The sequence below is a fragment of the Oenanthe melanoleuca genome, chromosome 2 (assembly GCF_029582105.1).
Source record: "Oenanthe melanoleuca isolate GR-GAL-2019-014 chromosome 2, OMel1.0, whole genome shotgun sequence".
Taxonomy (NCBI): Eukaryota; Metazoa; Chordata; class Aves; order Passeriformes; family Muscicapidae; genus Oenanthe; species Oenanthe melanoleuca.
Genome location: NC_079335.1, coordinates 107,042,849 through 107,059,063, shown reverse-complemented (window position 1 = coordinate 107,059,063; position 16,215 = coordinate 107,042,849). Strand labels below are relative to the sequence as shown.

Below are 16,215 nucleotides of genomic sequence, written 5' to 3'. Positions count from 1 at the left end.
ATCTGCTTGCTAAGGACAGCAGATATAATTTAGTTCTGGGGAACTGTGTGGAAACACAGAACATGTACCCTTCTTCTTTTTAAACACTCAACTGGTGTGTGTATATATATATATATATATATATATATATATATATATAACTGGTACAATTTATAACTGCTGTATTGGTTCCAAACTACTATTCTCTGACTATATTCTGTTTTCTCTATCAAGAAAGGGATTTTTTTATTTTATTCGTACATAAAGAAGAAGAATTCTGTCACACAAAAATTCCCCAGTATTTTATTCTTTTGTTCTATCAAAGCCACCAATACCTCAATTTTCCTTCTTCCAGAAAGCACATGAAGGTTTTATAAAACACAATTTATAGCAGTACCAAAATGCTGTTGACATATCAGTGGTGACTGTACTGCTTTTACAGTGGTAACACAGCTACTACACAGCAAACATTTTAATGACTTAGGAAAGAACAAATGTATACCTCTGATAAAGCATTCTGAAAGTGCTATCTTTATTGAAGGCTTGATTGTCAGAGTGCATAGCAATTCTTTCAGGTATCCAACCTGTCAGTGCATGGAGATCAATATTCTGAAATGCAAGTATTCAAAAGAAATCAGAATAGATAAGTCAGATATAAACATACGATATCTGTACACAACTTATAAAACATCTTGAAAGAAATCGAGCACATATAATTTACAATACAGCTCTACACATAAAAGAATCAAGATTAAGACTAACAAACAAAAAATTCTTTGGTTAGATGTGGACAACATTTCTGAGTAGCTTAAAAGACCCAAAAAAACTGGAAAGTGAACTGATGAAATAAACTGGAATTCCAGAGCAATGGAAGCATATCAGAATCATCAGTCATGCTCAATTGTGTGATGTGTTCTATTTATTTCATTGATTTAAGGATTTTTAAAGCATATCTCAGAAGCACGATTTGGTACCTTGCTATTATATATGCATTTTAAATAATTTATGTTTTATTTCTAAAGCTCAGGGTTTGGGTTTTTTATTCTTTTTGGTAAAGCTGACACTGACATATATTTCCATAAAAAGATGCTTTAATCTCCCAACTCCTTGAAATATTGCTTAATTCCTATTCTTTTGCTTTGTACTCCTCAAAGCAAAAGCAGAGACAGTAAATGCTTGAAGTGTCAGTAACAAGCACTGGGGGCTGGAAACTTGAGGAATTACAAGTACAAGACAGTCTGATTGTAAGCAACCCTGATTACAGAAGGAAGCTGGAATACAGTGGAAAGTGGAGGGGCAGGAAGGGTGGAGATTAAATGTCACCAGTCAAGCTGTTTTTCCTGATAGCAAGTTAGCGGATGGCAATGGGAATAAAATACAGTTATTCTCACCAGCTTTTGTCCTTCAAAACAAAGCACCCTGACACATAAAAATGTGTGCTACATTTACCCCTTACACAAAGCCACATTTATCTCCATAAAACTTTTTCAAGAAGTGATGATTACCAAGTATACCCACCAAGAATGTGACTGTCAAGACACCAATTAGCACCATGAATTAAAAGAAACCAAACCAACTTTAAAATTTTAATAGTATAAAGCTAAAATCAGAAAGGCTTCCTAAGTAACAAATTATGTGAGCTACTCATTTCAGCAAACCATCTCTCTTTAAAGAATAACTTGCATGTCACTTGTATGATGTATGTTGATGGTTTCTTTAGTAACCACATCATAGAAACCCAATGCATATTTATGGAGATGAGTGGAACAATCTGATAAACTAGCACAGATCAAAGTACTTGCTCCCTCTCTACAGACCTTCTAAATGACTAGACTGTTCCTTTCCTAGCTGACTCCATTGCCTAATAAGGGAGAACTGTCCTATTTATTGAAAGAGTTAGAAACCAAAATCAGCAGTATTGATATGGGCAAACAGAATTTATGACTTCAACCAATATCTCCATCTAGACTCTATATAAACACTTCCTACTCACAAGCATCAATACTGAAGTCTGAGAACTAAGATTAACTTTGACCATCAAGATGTCTTTCTCATTCTATTTTGATGGAATAATTTCACTAAGTACAGCTAAAAATATTTGTGAAAGAAAGAAACAGAAAAAAAAATTAAGAAAATGTCAAACCAAATAGCTGTCTCCCCAAGCTGTTAACTTTGATTTCACTAGAAGGAAATTATTTTTCACATTATTATTTAAGTGGAATTTTTTCCTCTTAGAAATAACCTCATACTTACAGAATTTGATCCAGGAAAATCATATCCTCCCATGACCTTCATGTAAGCCTTTTCTATTAGTGAAACCCACAATTCATTCTTATTATTGGAGTAAGAGCAGAGAAGTTCCCCACTATGATCAACAGGTAACTGATCATCTATGATTACCTGTGTGAAATGAATGAAAAAACATCATAAATCTAAGAGTATCTTGAAAGTAATCAGAAAATAAAACAAAACCCTCATTAATACAAAGCTTTTCTGACACAGCCAGACCTGACCATTATTCTCTCATATGACCTTTACCAATCCTGCAGTGGTTTGCACAAATGAACAAAAAATTCTACTGCCAGCTCTCAATTGCACTGGTCTAACTGGGTGACATGTGAGTGGCTGCCTTGACTGATAGTGACAGTACACTTCTATGAAGTGTGCAATAGCTACTGCAAAAAGACATTTGCAGAAAGGTTCTATGCAATTACAAGCATAAAAAGTAAAAAAAAAAGCCTAACAGTATTCCTTATCTAATTAAGAATTAGAGCATGTACAATGCTTGGCAGCCAGCAGAGAAATAAATATTTATTTATCTTTAAGGAAACAAATTGTGTCATATCACTTTCACAGCCTCTTGTTCCAGATTTAAGTTTCTTTTCTCTGAAAAGGAAAAACACCTCAAAGCAACAGCTCTGACAGTATTAACATTTCTTCTTTAAATTAGGTACTATATATTCATCATCATTACAGATTCTTACTGCATATTTGCAGTAATCTGAAACAGTTTCCGTGATTAGATGTTTCAGTTTCCTGTTGGCACTGGTCCATTACAAATGCAGGCTACTAACACAGCACATTCTCTGGTCAAATCCTATCTGTGCAGGAATGAATAGACCTTTTCATAGGTGAACAAATGGCCATTCATCCTAACAAAAGGCAGCCATTAGGAGATATTTTGGAAAGAATATTAAGAGCAAGGCAGACACAAAAATGATACTTTCCTGAAACATTCAGACTCTGGAATTTTGCAGCTCAAGGACTTCCTGACCCAGAGGTTGTATCTTAACAATTAGGAGCCTTTGAGGAGTTTCCCCCTACTTTTCCACCCCATGAATATGACCACTCAACTTCTGAACTCTCATAAACATTAATCAGTCACTGTGATCTGTGCTACAGTTAAGTATTATATGGAGAAATACATTATTTTATGTTCTTATTTATTGCACTGAAAAGAAGATGAAATTGTTTGTCAGTTTGTGAAGTTTTATCATCAGGCATTTCCTCTTACTAAAAAGCTGTTGCTTCCTTTAGTTATTGGTTGAGTTATTCCTCTATGGTCATTTCATGTCTATACTCCTTCTGATATCCCCCTCTATATTTTTTAATTCTTTCTAAGATGGAGTGGAAAAGTGCCCATTTAACTCATAAACAGGGGATACATAGCTTTGTTCCTGTTTGGTTTTCACAATGCTGATAAGTAATATAAGGCATTTTTTACACGAATTTATGTAAGGCTATTTTTATGAACAGCTATAGAAGTACAGAAGTACAGACAGAAGCATGTGGTTGCATACTTCAAAACCAAAAATGAATCTCAAAAAGGTTTAACAATTAAAAACTACTTTCCAAAAACACCTGCCTAAAGTTTTTGCTATGCAAGCACTTCATAGTGAAGCTGATCAAGCCTTTAAAACACACAACTTACACAGTAACAGTATAAAGTTCCCCAAAAACTTTTACCTTTCTAGGAACACCATTGATATGAAGCTTCACCATGTATTTACCACATGGATTATATTCTGGTTCTCCTTTCTTATTCTGAGGGTAAATGATACTGTTAAACAGGGAAAAAAAAAAAAAAAGAGAAAATTATTACATAAATGACTTGTCTGTACATATAATGATAAAAGTGGGATTAACACAGTCTGTTTACAGAATTTACACTGAACAGAAATATGGAATTTTTAATGAAGAGCAACTCAAATTTAGTAAAAATAATGTTTAAATAAGTTTTATTTTTTCAGGCCCTGCTCTTGCTGCAGCTTTCTACTTAATATAGTAGCAAAAAGAACACAAGTAAGTAACCTAATTGTTTCTCAAACAGAAGCAAGGCCAACATATTTATCTTACATTGCCAATTGAGTGGAGCTGAGATAGGGTTGTTAACATTAATTCTACAATGACTTGTAAAATGGGCCACCTGTTGCACAACAGCTAACAAAGAAGAAAAACGAAACTAGAGAGCATTATAAATAAATTTTATATTTAAAAAATACCAAAGAAATGCAAAATCCTTCCAACTATTTCTTATTCCTGAAAGCACATCTGATGTTAGACCCCAGTGTCTGTATATATATGTATATTGTCAGTGAGTTGTATCTTAGCTAGTCAGGAGTTCTGTGATTTTTAAAGAATTTTGTAATGAACTACACTTAATTAGTTAAGGAATGTTTGACTGTGATTTTAGCTGGCTTTGATTTAGATCTGTGTTGGCTGAAGAAATTATCTCACAGCACCTGCAGAAAGGAACTCCATGAACCCATACCACTTAGGGAACTTAACCAACAGTTGAAGAACAAAATTCAATAAAGAATTGTTTAATGGTTATCCTATAACTAGAGATGAATAAGATGTCATAGAAAAAGAACTGAAGGTACACTAAAGGACCCATGTCATAGGCTTGTTACACCCCAGAAAACTTAATCAATAGCAATTGTCTAACCAGGACAGCAAATTTTACAAAGCGCTGCTCGGCTGGATAAAACTTGGGTTATCCATTAAACAAAGATAGATGAGATGTTGTGATAGTAATAAAAGAAACAAAACACCTATACCATGATGCAATAAATTGGGCAGACTTTTGAAGTGGCTATAAAAAAGATTAAAAGGTCTTGTATATTAGAGCATATATATAAATGTTGGAACATTGTTGTTTCTTTGAACATGTCAATAGTGAATAAATTCACAATTTGTTCCCAATTTTGATTCAAAATTTTTATTAGGATTGCTCATCTAACAGCTTTTTGCTGTTAGACTTAAAACTCTTTGTTTCAATATAAAGTTGGCTTCCAGTTTAGAAGTGCTGAAACCACACAAGTCCAAGAGGGATGAAGGTGAAACAAATGCTGTTTTTCAGCTGTCAAGAGAACATACTGCAAAAGCTTGGCAGTATTAAGTCTGAAAAGATCTTACAAAGCAACAGCTACTTACCTCGTGATCAATTTTTTGTTGTATCTTCTTTCATATGCTGCACTGATAGCTAGTGATGCCACAAAAGAACAATCTGACACTATTGTCTATAAAGAAAAGAAAACCAGTGAGGACATTTACTATTAACTCAGATACTGAGAGATGAATGCAGTGTGTGGAGGGAAGGAAAACAGTCAATTAGTAATTCCTTTCAAAAGGGAAGGATTTAAACCAAAAGAAGCAAAGCCACTATTAAAGAGGCAGAAAATGTATTCTTGCTCAACATGAGGCCCCTACAGACCTATATTAACCTTATAACAGCCAAGGAAAGCGCTCTCATATTTGGGGATTTATTTTTGATCTACAAAGCCCCCCATGATAAACCACTAGCAGCACACATTTTTCCTTGGGAACAATTTACCTGCTTTATGCTGAAACTTGATACAGTATAGATCATCGTAGGGTTATTTGTTATGTCATCTGGTCGCACCCACTTGGCAAACATGGCCTTCTGTTTGGGGGATAATGGTAGCTTCCCACACTTATCTCTAGATTTAAGAGAGGAAAAAAGTAGAAATAAATCAATTGCAGCTTGGAAGAGCTTTTTATGTTATGTGCAGCCTTAAATACGTCTGATAGATGGTGCAAAATACGCACAGAACAATTACAAAGCGGTAAAATAATTTCAAGGAACACTGCTTCTAAGTTTGTGGCTCTTAAGGGGAAAAAAGGCAAAAATATAAAAAAATTTCAACCAACCCCAAATGTCTTTGTCTATTACAGCTGTGCAATCTTAATCTTATTATTATTGCTTATGAATGAAAGTCTAGCTGTTTTATATCACTCTTCCTTGGAATAGCCCTTTACAGAGTAAACAGCTATCACCTGCATTTTACAAGAGAGGCAAGAGAGCTAAACTCATTAGCATGAAGCAGCATCAGAAAACAGACTTAAGCTGCCAGCCCAGCCCAGCCCAATAAACCAAAAATCCAAATAAATATTATTCTCATAGGCTTGAAGAATACACAAGTGCAAAAGTACTACAGAGCAGGATCATCTTACAATACAGTTTTAAGTTCAGAGTGGAAGAAGGAAGTGGTAGTATTGAATATCTCTGTGTGAATTATGCTTAAAAGCCTATGCAAACAATTTTAAACCCTGAAAAAGAAAATAGAGAAATATCAAATATGGAAAAGTTCTGAAAATAAAAAAAAATTAAGTTCAGTAACTGAAGCATACTTACGAAAAAGGCATAGGGAAGGCAAAACGTTCCCTCAGATCAACACTCATGAAAGGTACATATTCAATGCCATTAATCTTTGAAGTCTTCCTGCAAGTCAGAAGAAAAACAACAAAAAAGAAGAATTACAAATCTATCAATCATCTTCTGAATTTTAACTTGCAGAAGTTAATTGTAAATAAAGTAACTTTTTAAAAACTAGTAATACACAGTGCTTCTGAAAACAAGACAACTACCTCTTGAACATCATATACTTGATAGTTTTCAAAAGTCACAATTTAGGATAATGGTTTTATGGATTATTTGTAGTTTATTTCACCTATAATAAAAATCAAAGTAAAAGGAACTGGGTGCAATAGAAGGAAAAGTCATATAAAATATTATGAGCCTTTGATTTCCAATGAGGTAGCAGTTGTATAATCTAGAAAAACAACTTTGCACTTTGGCTTCTCAGAGCCAGACTTTCCATGAACTCATTTTGGAAAATCTTAGACTTACCTGAGTACTTCAATCTCTTCTGCAGTGTATCTCTGACCTTGAGATTCACTAGCTTGTACTGCTCTTATTGTCTGTGGTTTATCATTTAAAGAAAAATCAGGTCCCAGTGGAAAGAAGGTTCTGACTGGCTGATTTGGTTTGGCTGCAGTTGACTTTTCTTTCTGAGCTGGCTTTGACATAGATTCCTTCAGTGCTTCTGCTCTAAAGCAAATAAAGAATGCATTTTCTTTTCAACAGTGATAAAAATACAATTACAGTTCAATTATTGATTTTCTTGGTTCATATTCCCACACATGTTAAATGGAATGAGCAAATGCCCAAGTTGAGAAACACTACCTTTTCTAAGAAACAAAAATCGATTTCTGATGCTGGTACTTCTTTATTTTTCTGTTCTTGAATCAATTAAAATATAGCATTTGCAACTCATACAAACTACTTTTGACAGAACTCATTAGATTTTTATTGCCTCTAAATTATGCTAATAGGAGAATTTGTTTAAGTGCTCATTATGTGGAATCTCAAAACAAGATCACTGAAACACAGAGAGAAAACTGATCTGCATTCTTTCATACCTTCCAGACATATTTTGTCTAGCAGGTATACAATAGTAATAAAACCCATGGGCATTCTCACAACCCAGACTTTCAACTGCTTGAATACTGTGTATGCAGGAGCCATATTTTGTAATTGCTGCCTTAAGCTGCTGGATAGTCACACACACGCAAAATATTGGGATTTTTTTATGAATACAGACTGAGAAGTGCTAAAACCCAGCTTATACTGAAACTGAGCCCAGCATGGCCTGGGATTCACCATCATAGAGCTGATTTTAAAAGAGCTACATTGAACTAATACTTGTGTAAATTGTTTCAGACAATTTCAGAGATTTCAATACACATGTAACATGTAATTAGATTGCTATTGTAAAGAAGTGTTTCCCAGATTCTAAGCTGTCTTTCCTATGGAGGCATTTTGATTTCATAGTAGCCTGATTTCAGCATCTTTTATAGATGTCAATAATTACAGTACTCTGGATTATATCTCTGAAGTACTGCATTTGTTCTAACAAGCACACAGTCATCTGCATGTCCCAAGATTCCCAGAGGGCTGGCACAACAGCTGCTACATTCAGCAGTGAAGCAGCTGGCAACTAGTTCCAAGGTGAATTCTGCAGGAGCTTAGTCTACACAGAATCCACACAGACATTAGACTGAAAATCCAACTCAGAGTGTACACTTAGATCTCACAGCAAGTACATTTACTTACATTAGCAGTACTCACCTATCCAGTGCTTGTCGAGCCAGCTGTTTCAGTTTGGACTGGAGGCCTGCTTCTGAGGTTTCAGTAGCCTAAAATGCAAAATAAAAGAAAAATCTACACATCCAAAAACCACCAACATATTTTATAAGCTCAGCTGTCATACTTCTAGATTACAGCAAAGAGTAACTAGATATTTATTTATTTATTATTAATTCACTTTTTGAAATGAGCAAATATTTTGCTTTGTTTGTTGTTGTTTCTTTTTTTTAAACTCAGCATTAAAAAAAATACAATGTAAGCAAATATAATTTTGCTGTTCTACTGAAATTTTGATAAATGGAAGTTATGTCTAAAATTCTTCAGCATGGAAAACAGTGCATACACAAAAAGAATTGCCAGAAGAATTAATTGTACTAAAACACTCTTGGCAGAAAGAAGACAAAACAAAATGCTGCATATACTGCTGAGCTTGGATGTGTTCCTGTTCTCTTCCCCATGTGTGTTAAAATTATCATGGTAACTCAGGAAAAAAATTTTAAATGTTTAATTTTATAAAGTTAGTTTGTTTTCAAACAACCAGATTGAGGTGCAAGTGACAAAGATGTGAAGAGCATTAACTTCTGTTCCCATTTGGGAGGTCATTTATGACAGTTTATACTTTTATCTTCCTTACAGGTGAAGCATGGCTTCTGCAGCCAAATAATCTGCAGAACTGAGGCGTGGCTTCTCCTGTGGCACCCACGTGCAGGTTTCAGGTTCTAGCTTTGTGCCTTGACCAGTTATTCCAGGTCAGGGACGTCAACTGAGGATACAAAAGGCAAGCTACTTTCACCCCAAGAAACAAAACCAGAAACACCCTCTGTAAGCGACTAATTTCATTTGCAAATAAATAACACTCTGGTGTTCCTGGTTGGAAAAGACTTTTAAAGATTTATAAAGATTAGTAGTGAAGGAAGAACACCAGCACACTCATCTAGGAATCGGCCACAGAAGAGAAGTAATGGCTGCTCTATGAGTACTTCAAGGGTAAGGAAGAAACAAATCTCTCCCCCTGAATATACTGAGGAGAAAGACAGGAGTAAAGCTTCAAGATAGCAGAGTTCCTTAAATCTCCTTTCATCCTGGGAAGAAGAAGGTACTTTTGGGTCACCCTAAGGGACAGACTTTACCATCTTGTCAACAAAAGAATATGCTAGTCAAGATTAAAAGAAACTGCAACAGTATCTTGTATCTAATGAAATACCTAATAAATGCAGTTGTCAATGTGAAACATTTTCAGACTAACTTCAGTCATATTTGCAGGCACTGACACAACAGGAGGAGGAACACAGAAAAGGAGAAGGAACATGCTGCAATACTAAATGTATTGTAATAGACTGAAAATGTTCTGCCCCAACAGCTCAAGTGGAAAACCTAGAGCAGCTCTACTAACTCTTGGTCTGGTTACACTGTATCACCAAGGGTTTTAGCCTAGGTAAAGCCTGTTAACACAATTCAGAGAAAAGGATTTACTCAAGTATGTAGCAACACTAATATAACACCCTCAAAAACCCACAAATATTTTTACATTATAACATTGAAAAGAAGAGAAAAAGAAAAACAGACTTGGTGGAGTTACATTATGATGGTGAGCTCTTCTTATAATGAGTTAGTTAAGGCAACTGGACTTAAGGGAGAAAAGTAGTACCTGTAATTATGTTCTTCATTGTTTATGTAATGGCCAATACATCCTTATTAATTTCAGTGTGAATTAAATTCACTCATAAAAGTTTTAGAGTTGAGCACTTGAGTAATCAAGTAGTATTTTTAATAGTTTTGGCATCAGTAGACTGTTATGTCTTCAGAAAATGTTACATATACAAATTTCACTTAATTGATTTCCTTTAATGTAGTCAGAAATTAATATAGCTGATACATTAGCAAGTCATCTTCGTTTTTAACATGACTTTAATTTCTGTTTTTGTGGTATTTGCTCCAGGGCAAAAATCAACATAAAAAATATTCCAGAATATTTCCAGATTTTAGTATAATCCAGTCCAGAAAAAAAAACACATAAATGACAAGTCCCCATAAATTTACAGTGTTGTATAGCAACATAACAAAGACTGGAAGAAACACTAAAAAAACCAAAAAACATTGAAACAAAAAAAATTTAAAAAGGTCGTTTTAACAAATACAGGTACTCCATTTTCAAGTCAGCCTTTAATGGTCAGTCATTTGTGAAAGTGGAAGAATTTCTTACCATCACATAATTCCACCAAGTTAACCTGTAGCTTAACATACTGTTTTCAAACAGAGTTCCACTGCTTCTGTGTACAACTCTATAGCTTCTTCTGCATTGCCTTTATCATCTTCATCAAAAGCCTGTGTAACTAGGAAGTGAGCACGCTCCAAGTCCAACTGTTGTTTTGACTTCAGAGGGTCTGTCTTCTGTGACTGAACTACATGAAAAAACAAGTATTTAGCTTTCTATAGCAGCAGACATGTAAAAACATCCTGAACATGTCACCAAAACACTAGCAGCTCTAATCAGATGGGTAACAGCTACTTCTTGTCTGGAAATAAAATCTTTCTAAACTTTGCTATAAACATCTATGAAAGGACAAGGAAACACCATCACACTTCCCTGAAGCAGAAGTTATTTCTCAGGATATTTTGGATGAGAAATAATATAAATAAAATCTCTTCCATACTACACTGAGAACAAGGATGTTTAATTACATAAAATATTTAATAATTTGTGAAAATACATCACCTATGTTCCTTAGGTGTCCATGTCACCTAATACCTTTATTAATGAACTTTCTCACATTTGCTCTGCAGATGTGGTTTCTCAAAATATTTAAAAGCAAAGAATACCCACAGTCCTTAGAAAGTCAGTCTCTGCTTAATTTACTATGTATCAGAATTCAAAGCACCGATGTGTTCATTGTATTTGTGGTTATTCACAAAGGACAAGAAAATCAGAATAATACAAACAGAGCAAACACCATTGATATGTATTTCACAGCAGCAAACAACTTTCCACTCAATTAATTTAAGCAGAGGTTTAATTAGAAAGCTCCTTACCCACCTGCTGAATGGAGAGCTTGAACTCTCTCCAAGTACTCATTTATTTTTTCTTGAATATTTTCCAAGTTGGACCCAGCCATCCCAGCATAAATCAAGGCTTGTGCAGCTTCCTGCAGGGAGAAGAATTGGAGACAAAGTTAATGTTTGCTGCCTAGAAAATTACTTACCATAAACAGAGGGCCTACAGCAGCCATGAGTTGCATGAAAGCAAGCCCTTACATCTGCAAAAAGACTCAGTAGCTGCAGGGAAAATCTGCCTCAAAAAGGAAAAAGTTTCAAGTTATAAGCTAGATCATGTTTAATTTCTCATATCTGGAACAATCTATAAGACTATAAAAGCATTCAGAAGTTCTCTAAGACCAGATCTTAGGTCTGTTTGTATAGTAATATATGAAATTAGGAGATTTTAAGTAAAACTCTTTAAGCATTCACTGAAATCAGTTTGGTTTTACAGCTGAGGATTTAAGGTTAGGAAAAAAAGTAGCTATTCCAGTTATCTGCATTTAATCTGGCAATAATGAAAGTAAACAAATATAAAAGCTTTTAAAAATCAAACACCAATATTTTTTAAAAAAAGTATTAAAAATTATTTTTAAAATTATTTTTACTCAGATAAAGCAATCCAATCTTGAACATCTACAAATATGAGACTTCCTAGCTTCTCAAACTTGTTTTTGTAAACGTCGGTATGTGCACAAAATACTGGATGGAAGTCTCCTTTCAGGAGGGAGTGTAGGCCTCTGGCTCAGAAGCACAGTACATTACCCACATTAAGGCTTTTTCCATACTGTACTAATCTATTAAGAAAAAACGCCTTCAGTTGCATAAGCTGTCTATCCCTCCACTGAGTTTAAGAAAAACACATAAGGTTTGGCAGGGTTGCAATAAATAGCCAGAGCTGACACAGTCTCTGAACCATATGGAGAATCAACATTTGTCACCCCACAAAAATGAGGACAGAAACCTTGTTTTGTCCTCATTATTGACATGGGAACCCCCCCATTTTTGTGGCAGTGCTTGCCTTCCCACCAGTGGCAGAGGATAGGAGGTGGTCGTGCAGCAGGCAGGCTGGGAAGGCAGGAAGCAGAAGAGTAACTAGAGAGCTGCTTCACAGAGATGGTGCTCAGAGAGGCTGCCCTGCACAGGGCAAGCACAGATCCATGGCCAAGGCTCCCTCGTGTGTTTTATGGCCATTATTTTGGACGAGCTTAGCAGGTTGCTCCCCTATCCATCTGTTTAGTTTGCCCACATTCAAAATGATCCTGATACAGCCTGTATTTGTTATCAGGATAAATTTTCACTGAGAAACATCACAGAACCAAGTACTGCATGCTCCCTGCCAGCATCCATCTCCCTGTTACATCACATAAAACATCCACAGCCACTGCAGGGTAAGCAGAAGTACCATTTATATGTAGCAATTAACTACCATTAAGCACACAACTATTTTTTGCAGGGTAAAAAAAGTGCACTAGAGCTACGAGCTCAAGGGATGGGTAGATTTGTCTGTCATATACTGCAAGTACAGACTGACAAAACAGGTGCTGTACCACAAAGGTACATGGTCTACATATGATGCAAAGAACAAATGAGGATTTCCAAACCAGTGCTACAAAACCAGTGTATAATTTTGATGTTGCTTGTGTGATTTCAAGAGTAATTGTTTTTGCCTGGTTTAAAGATGCAAACATAATGGAAACAAGTATTTTATAAACCAAGCCTGCTAAGGACTGAAGCAGTTGACAGAGTGCTTGTGGAGCCAGCATGCCAGCTGTTTCCAGTGGCCAGATGGATGTGCAATTCCGACTTAGCATTTATGATCTGTCCAATGTCACTACTGTTTGTCACGAGCCGTGTGCCACAGTCACACTAAGCTAACTACTGATCATTCTGCAAGCTGCTAACGGCTGGTCAACAGCCAGACTTAGCAACAGCCTTCAGCAGTTTTGGCTGAAGTCATCGGTGTCCAAATATGATCCTGACATTTCTGCAGAACTCCACTAATTAGCAAGCTGCCCGAAGCTGGTTCCCATGCAGCACTCCTCTAGGCATCTATCAAAGTTACATGGCAGCAGGAAGCCAAGCATTCTTGCTAACCATAAGAACTCCATTCACACAGGTCTATTTTGGTGTTGTCTGTGGCATTTTTCATATTCCATCCTTAAGTTACTGCAGAAGCCAGTTCAGTACCCAGGCTTTCTCACATGCTTGCTAATCGCACCAGTGGGCTCTGAACTTTTTAGAGCAGTTGATAAGAAAGCTGGTGACAGGTCAGAGCTTACTTCCACTGTGCTGGAATAAATAAACAAACAAATAAAGTATCCCTGAAATAACCAATGACAATTTGTAATTATTTTGTATAATTTAACATGGCAGTGATTCTTCAGGCAACATCCAGAAAGCCAAACATATTTAGGTTATACTCTTGTCTCTCGTAGCTTCAAGTGCACCAAGACTGCCAGGGGTGCATTTTTCCATTTAGCAAGAATATCACCTGTATACAGCATGTGAAAAAGATTTTCCACACACATGTATGTTCAAAAGCAAACAAGGGCGGCTATTTGCACAAAAAGGTATTTTCATTCTGAATAGCACTGAGCAATTTTTTCCAGATAAAAGGAGAAATATACAGTAGTAAAGCAGTATTGCACATGGTTATCAGACCATGCACACACACTGCTGATGAACACAGAGCTTATCAGTGTTATTATCAGCAACTACAACTTTTGCATATATAAGGTTTACATATATAAATTTAGCCCCCACAAAATCAACAACTGGGTTGAAAAATAAGAAAAAAATTACTCCTCTTCCTACTATTTCACACTTGCATAGGCCACCACGATATTAACACTATGCTTTTTAAACATTTCACAGACACCTTGTACTCATGAAATAAAAAGGCCAACTACATATCTTTTAACAATTCATTGGAAGAGAATGACTTTGTCAGGATAATGGAATTTGTGGAACGATTACTGACATAAGGATAAACAGAGGCTTCAAAGAGATCCCTCCTCGCAGATGAAAAGTCAATGAGATATGAAACTTTAATGTAATTTTATGACATATAAAACAACAAAATAAGACAATTTCCATAACTGAAAAATGCCTAATGATTGCACAAAAACTACTAAATATTAGTAGTAACCCTACAGATATTAAGCAAGACACTGAATAAACTTCATTGTATCCTTAGCTACACTAACCTGAAACTGTGCTGAAACAATAAAATATGTATTCTTCCCTCATGGAAAGAATATTCACACAAGGTTAAAAACCTGTCACTGACAGCTCGTGATCTGAACCTGTCTTATTGCTGAGCATCACGTATTTCACCACAGACCTCTCTATTTACTTGATGACTGTACAACAGAGTTGCTCCCAGCTGCACACACAGGAGCACAGTATGCCCACTTGTGGTTCTCCAAAATGCCCAGCGCTTACATCGCCAGCGCAAAACTGATCAGTCTTTCTGGCCTGGCAGGGCCTGGGGAGAGGCCAGGAATGAAAGCGTAGAACCAGCGGGGCAGAGACGTTTTCAGGTTACGATGACTCTTCCCAGAAGCACAGAAGGGGCTGTGTCTCCAGCAGCTGGAAGAAGCGCCCGTTCCCGTTTTCCAAGCAGAGTACCTGCAGTGCTACGCCTAAGCCTGTGGGTAAACATCAGCGCACGGGCAGCGCTCGTTCCACCTACAAACAGGACGCAGGGAAAAGGCGTTTCGCAACCCGCCCTGAAGGACGCGGCTCCTCCAGAGACTGACAAACTTTCGACGCTCACGCACGGCCTTCCACTCTCGTCCCGGCGGGCACCGCCTCGTCCCCCCCGGGCCGAGCAGCTCGTTCCCGGGGCACACCCGCGGGGGAGGGCGGGGGCGGCCGTGCTGACCCGGCGCGGCTCTCTCGGCCGGCAGGGCCGTGCCGGGCCGCGGGGGTAACAACACTCCTCTCCGGCCTCGGGGGGCCGAGGGGTGAGTGCGAGCCCTTCGGTAGCTCAAGAGCATCGCGCGGCCCGCGGCGAGGGGAACGAGACAGCCGCGCCCCCAGGGAACCGGCGCGTCCCCGCCGTACCTTGTAGTAGAAGACCGCTTCCTGGTAGCGCCCGCTCTGGTCCCGCTGCACCGCCAGCTGCGCGAACTTCACCGCGTCCAGCTCCAGCGTGGTGGCGTCCATGGCCGGCGCCCTCCCGGTGCCGGCGGCAGCGGCGACAGCTCTCGTCGAAGCCCACCCTGCCCCAGTCCCCGCGCCCGCCCGGCCGCTTCCCCCGCCTCCCTGACCCCGCCGCCCGTCGGCCGCGCCCCCATGCCTGGCCACGCCCTCGATCCCGCCCCGCCGCGCCTTTGGCCACGCCCATTGGCTCCGGTAGCCCCCGTTCCGCCCCGCTTGGCCACGCCCACCGCACGCCCGGCAGAGGCCGCCCCGCCCGGGGCCGCACTGCGCGTGCTCAGGCGCGCGGGGGCGGTGAGGCGGTGGGCGGGAACGGCGCTCGCCTGCCTGAGGGGCGAGCGCGCGCAGGGCGGTGACTACAGAATTACAGAATTGCAGCATCACAGAATTACAGAATCAATTAGGTTGGAAAAGACCTCTGAGATTATCGAATCCAACCCATGACCGAACACCATCGTGTCAACCAGACTAAGTGCCCCGTCCAGCCTTAAACACCTCCAGGGACGATGACTCCACCACCTCCCTGGGCAGCCCATTCCAGTGTCCAATCATTCCTTCGGTGAAGAAATCTCCCCAAATGTCCA

The 16,215-nt window shown here is 38.2% G+C and overlaps 1 protein-coding gene across 3 annotated transcripts in view; it reads right to left on the bottom strand.

Moving 5' to 3' along the window:
* Positions 1-15,738, bottom strand: part of CAPN7 (calpain 7) — a 31,782-nt gene extending 16,044 nt beyond the window's left edge. The window contains exons 1-11 of one of the 3 annotated variants that reach the window (XM_056482918.1): positions 15,536-15,738; positions 11,466-11,574; positions 10,676-10,833; positions 8,414-8,481; positions 7,133-7,333; positions 6,638-6,724; positions 5,816-5,942; positions 5,416-5,501; positions 3,946-4,039; positions 2,233-2,379; positions 482-588 (exon numbers count right to left, since the gene is read on the bottom strand). In XM_056482918.1, coding sequence (XP_056338893.1) covers positions 482-588; positions 2,233-2,379; positions 3,946-4,039; positions 5,416-5,501; positions 5,816-5,942; positions 6,638-6,724; positions 7,133-7,333; positions 8,414-8,481; positions 10,676-10,833; positions 11,466-11,574; positions 15,536-15,637 — 1,286 coding nt within the window. In that variant the 5' untranslated portion in view covers positions 15,638-15,738. Of the gene's footprint in view, positions 1-481; positions 589-2,232; positions 2,380-3,945; positions 4,040-5,415; positions 5,502-5,815; positions 5,943-6,637; positions 6,725-7,132; positions 7,334-8,413; positions 8,482-10,634; positions 10,834-11,465; positions 11,575-15,535 lie in introns of those variants that run through there. The other 2 variants (XM_056482920.1, XM_056482919.1) reach the window with 2 other exon arrangements.
* Positions 15,739-16,215: the final 477 nt, after the last annotated feature.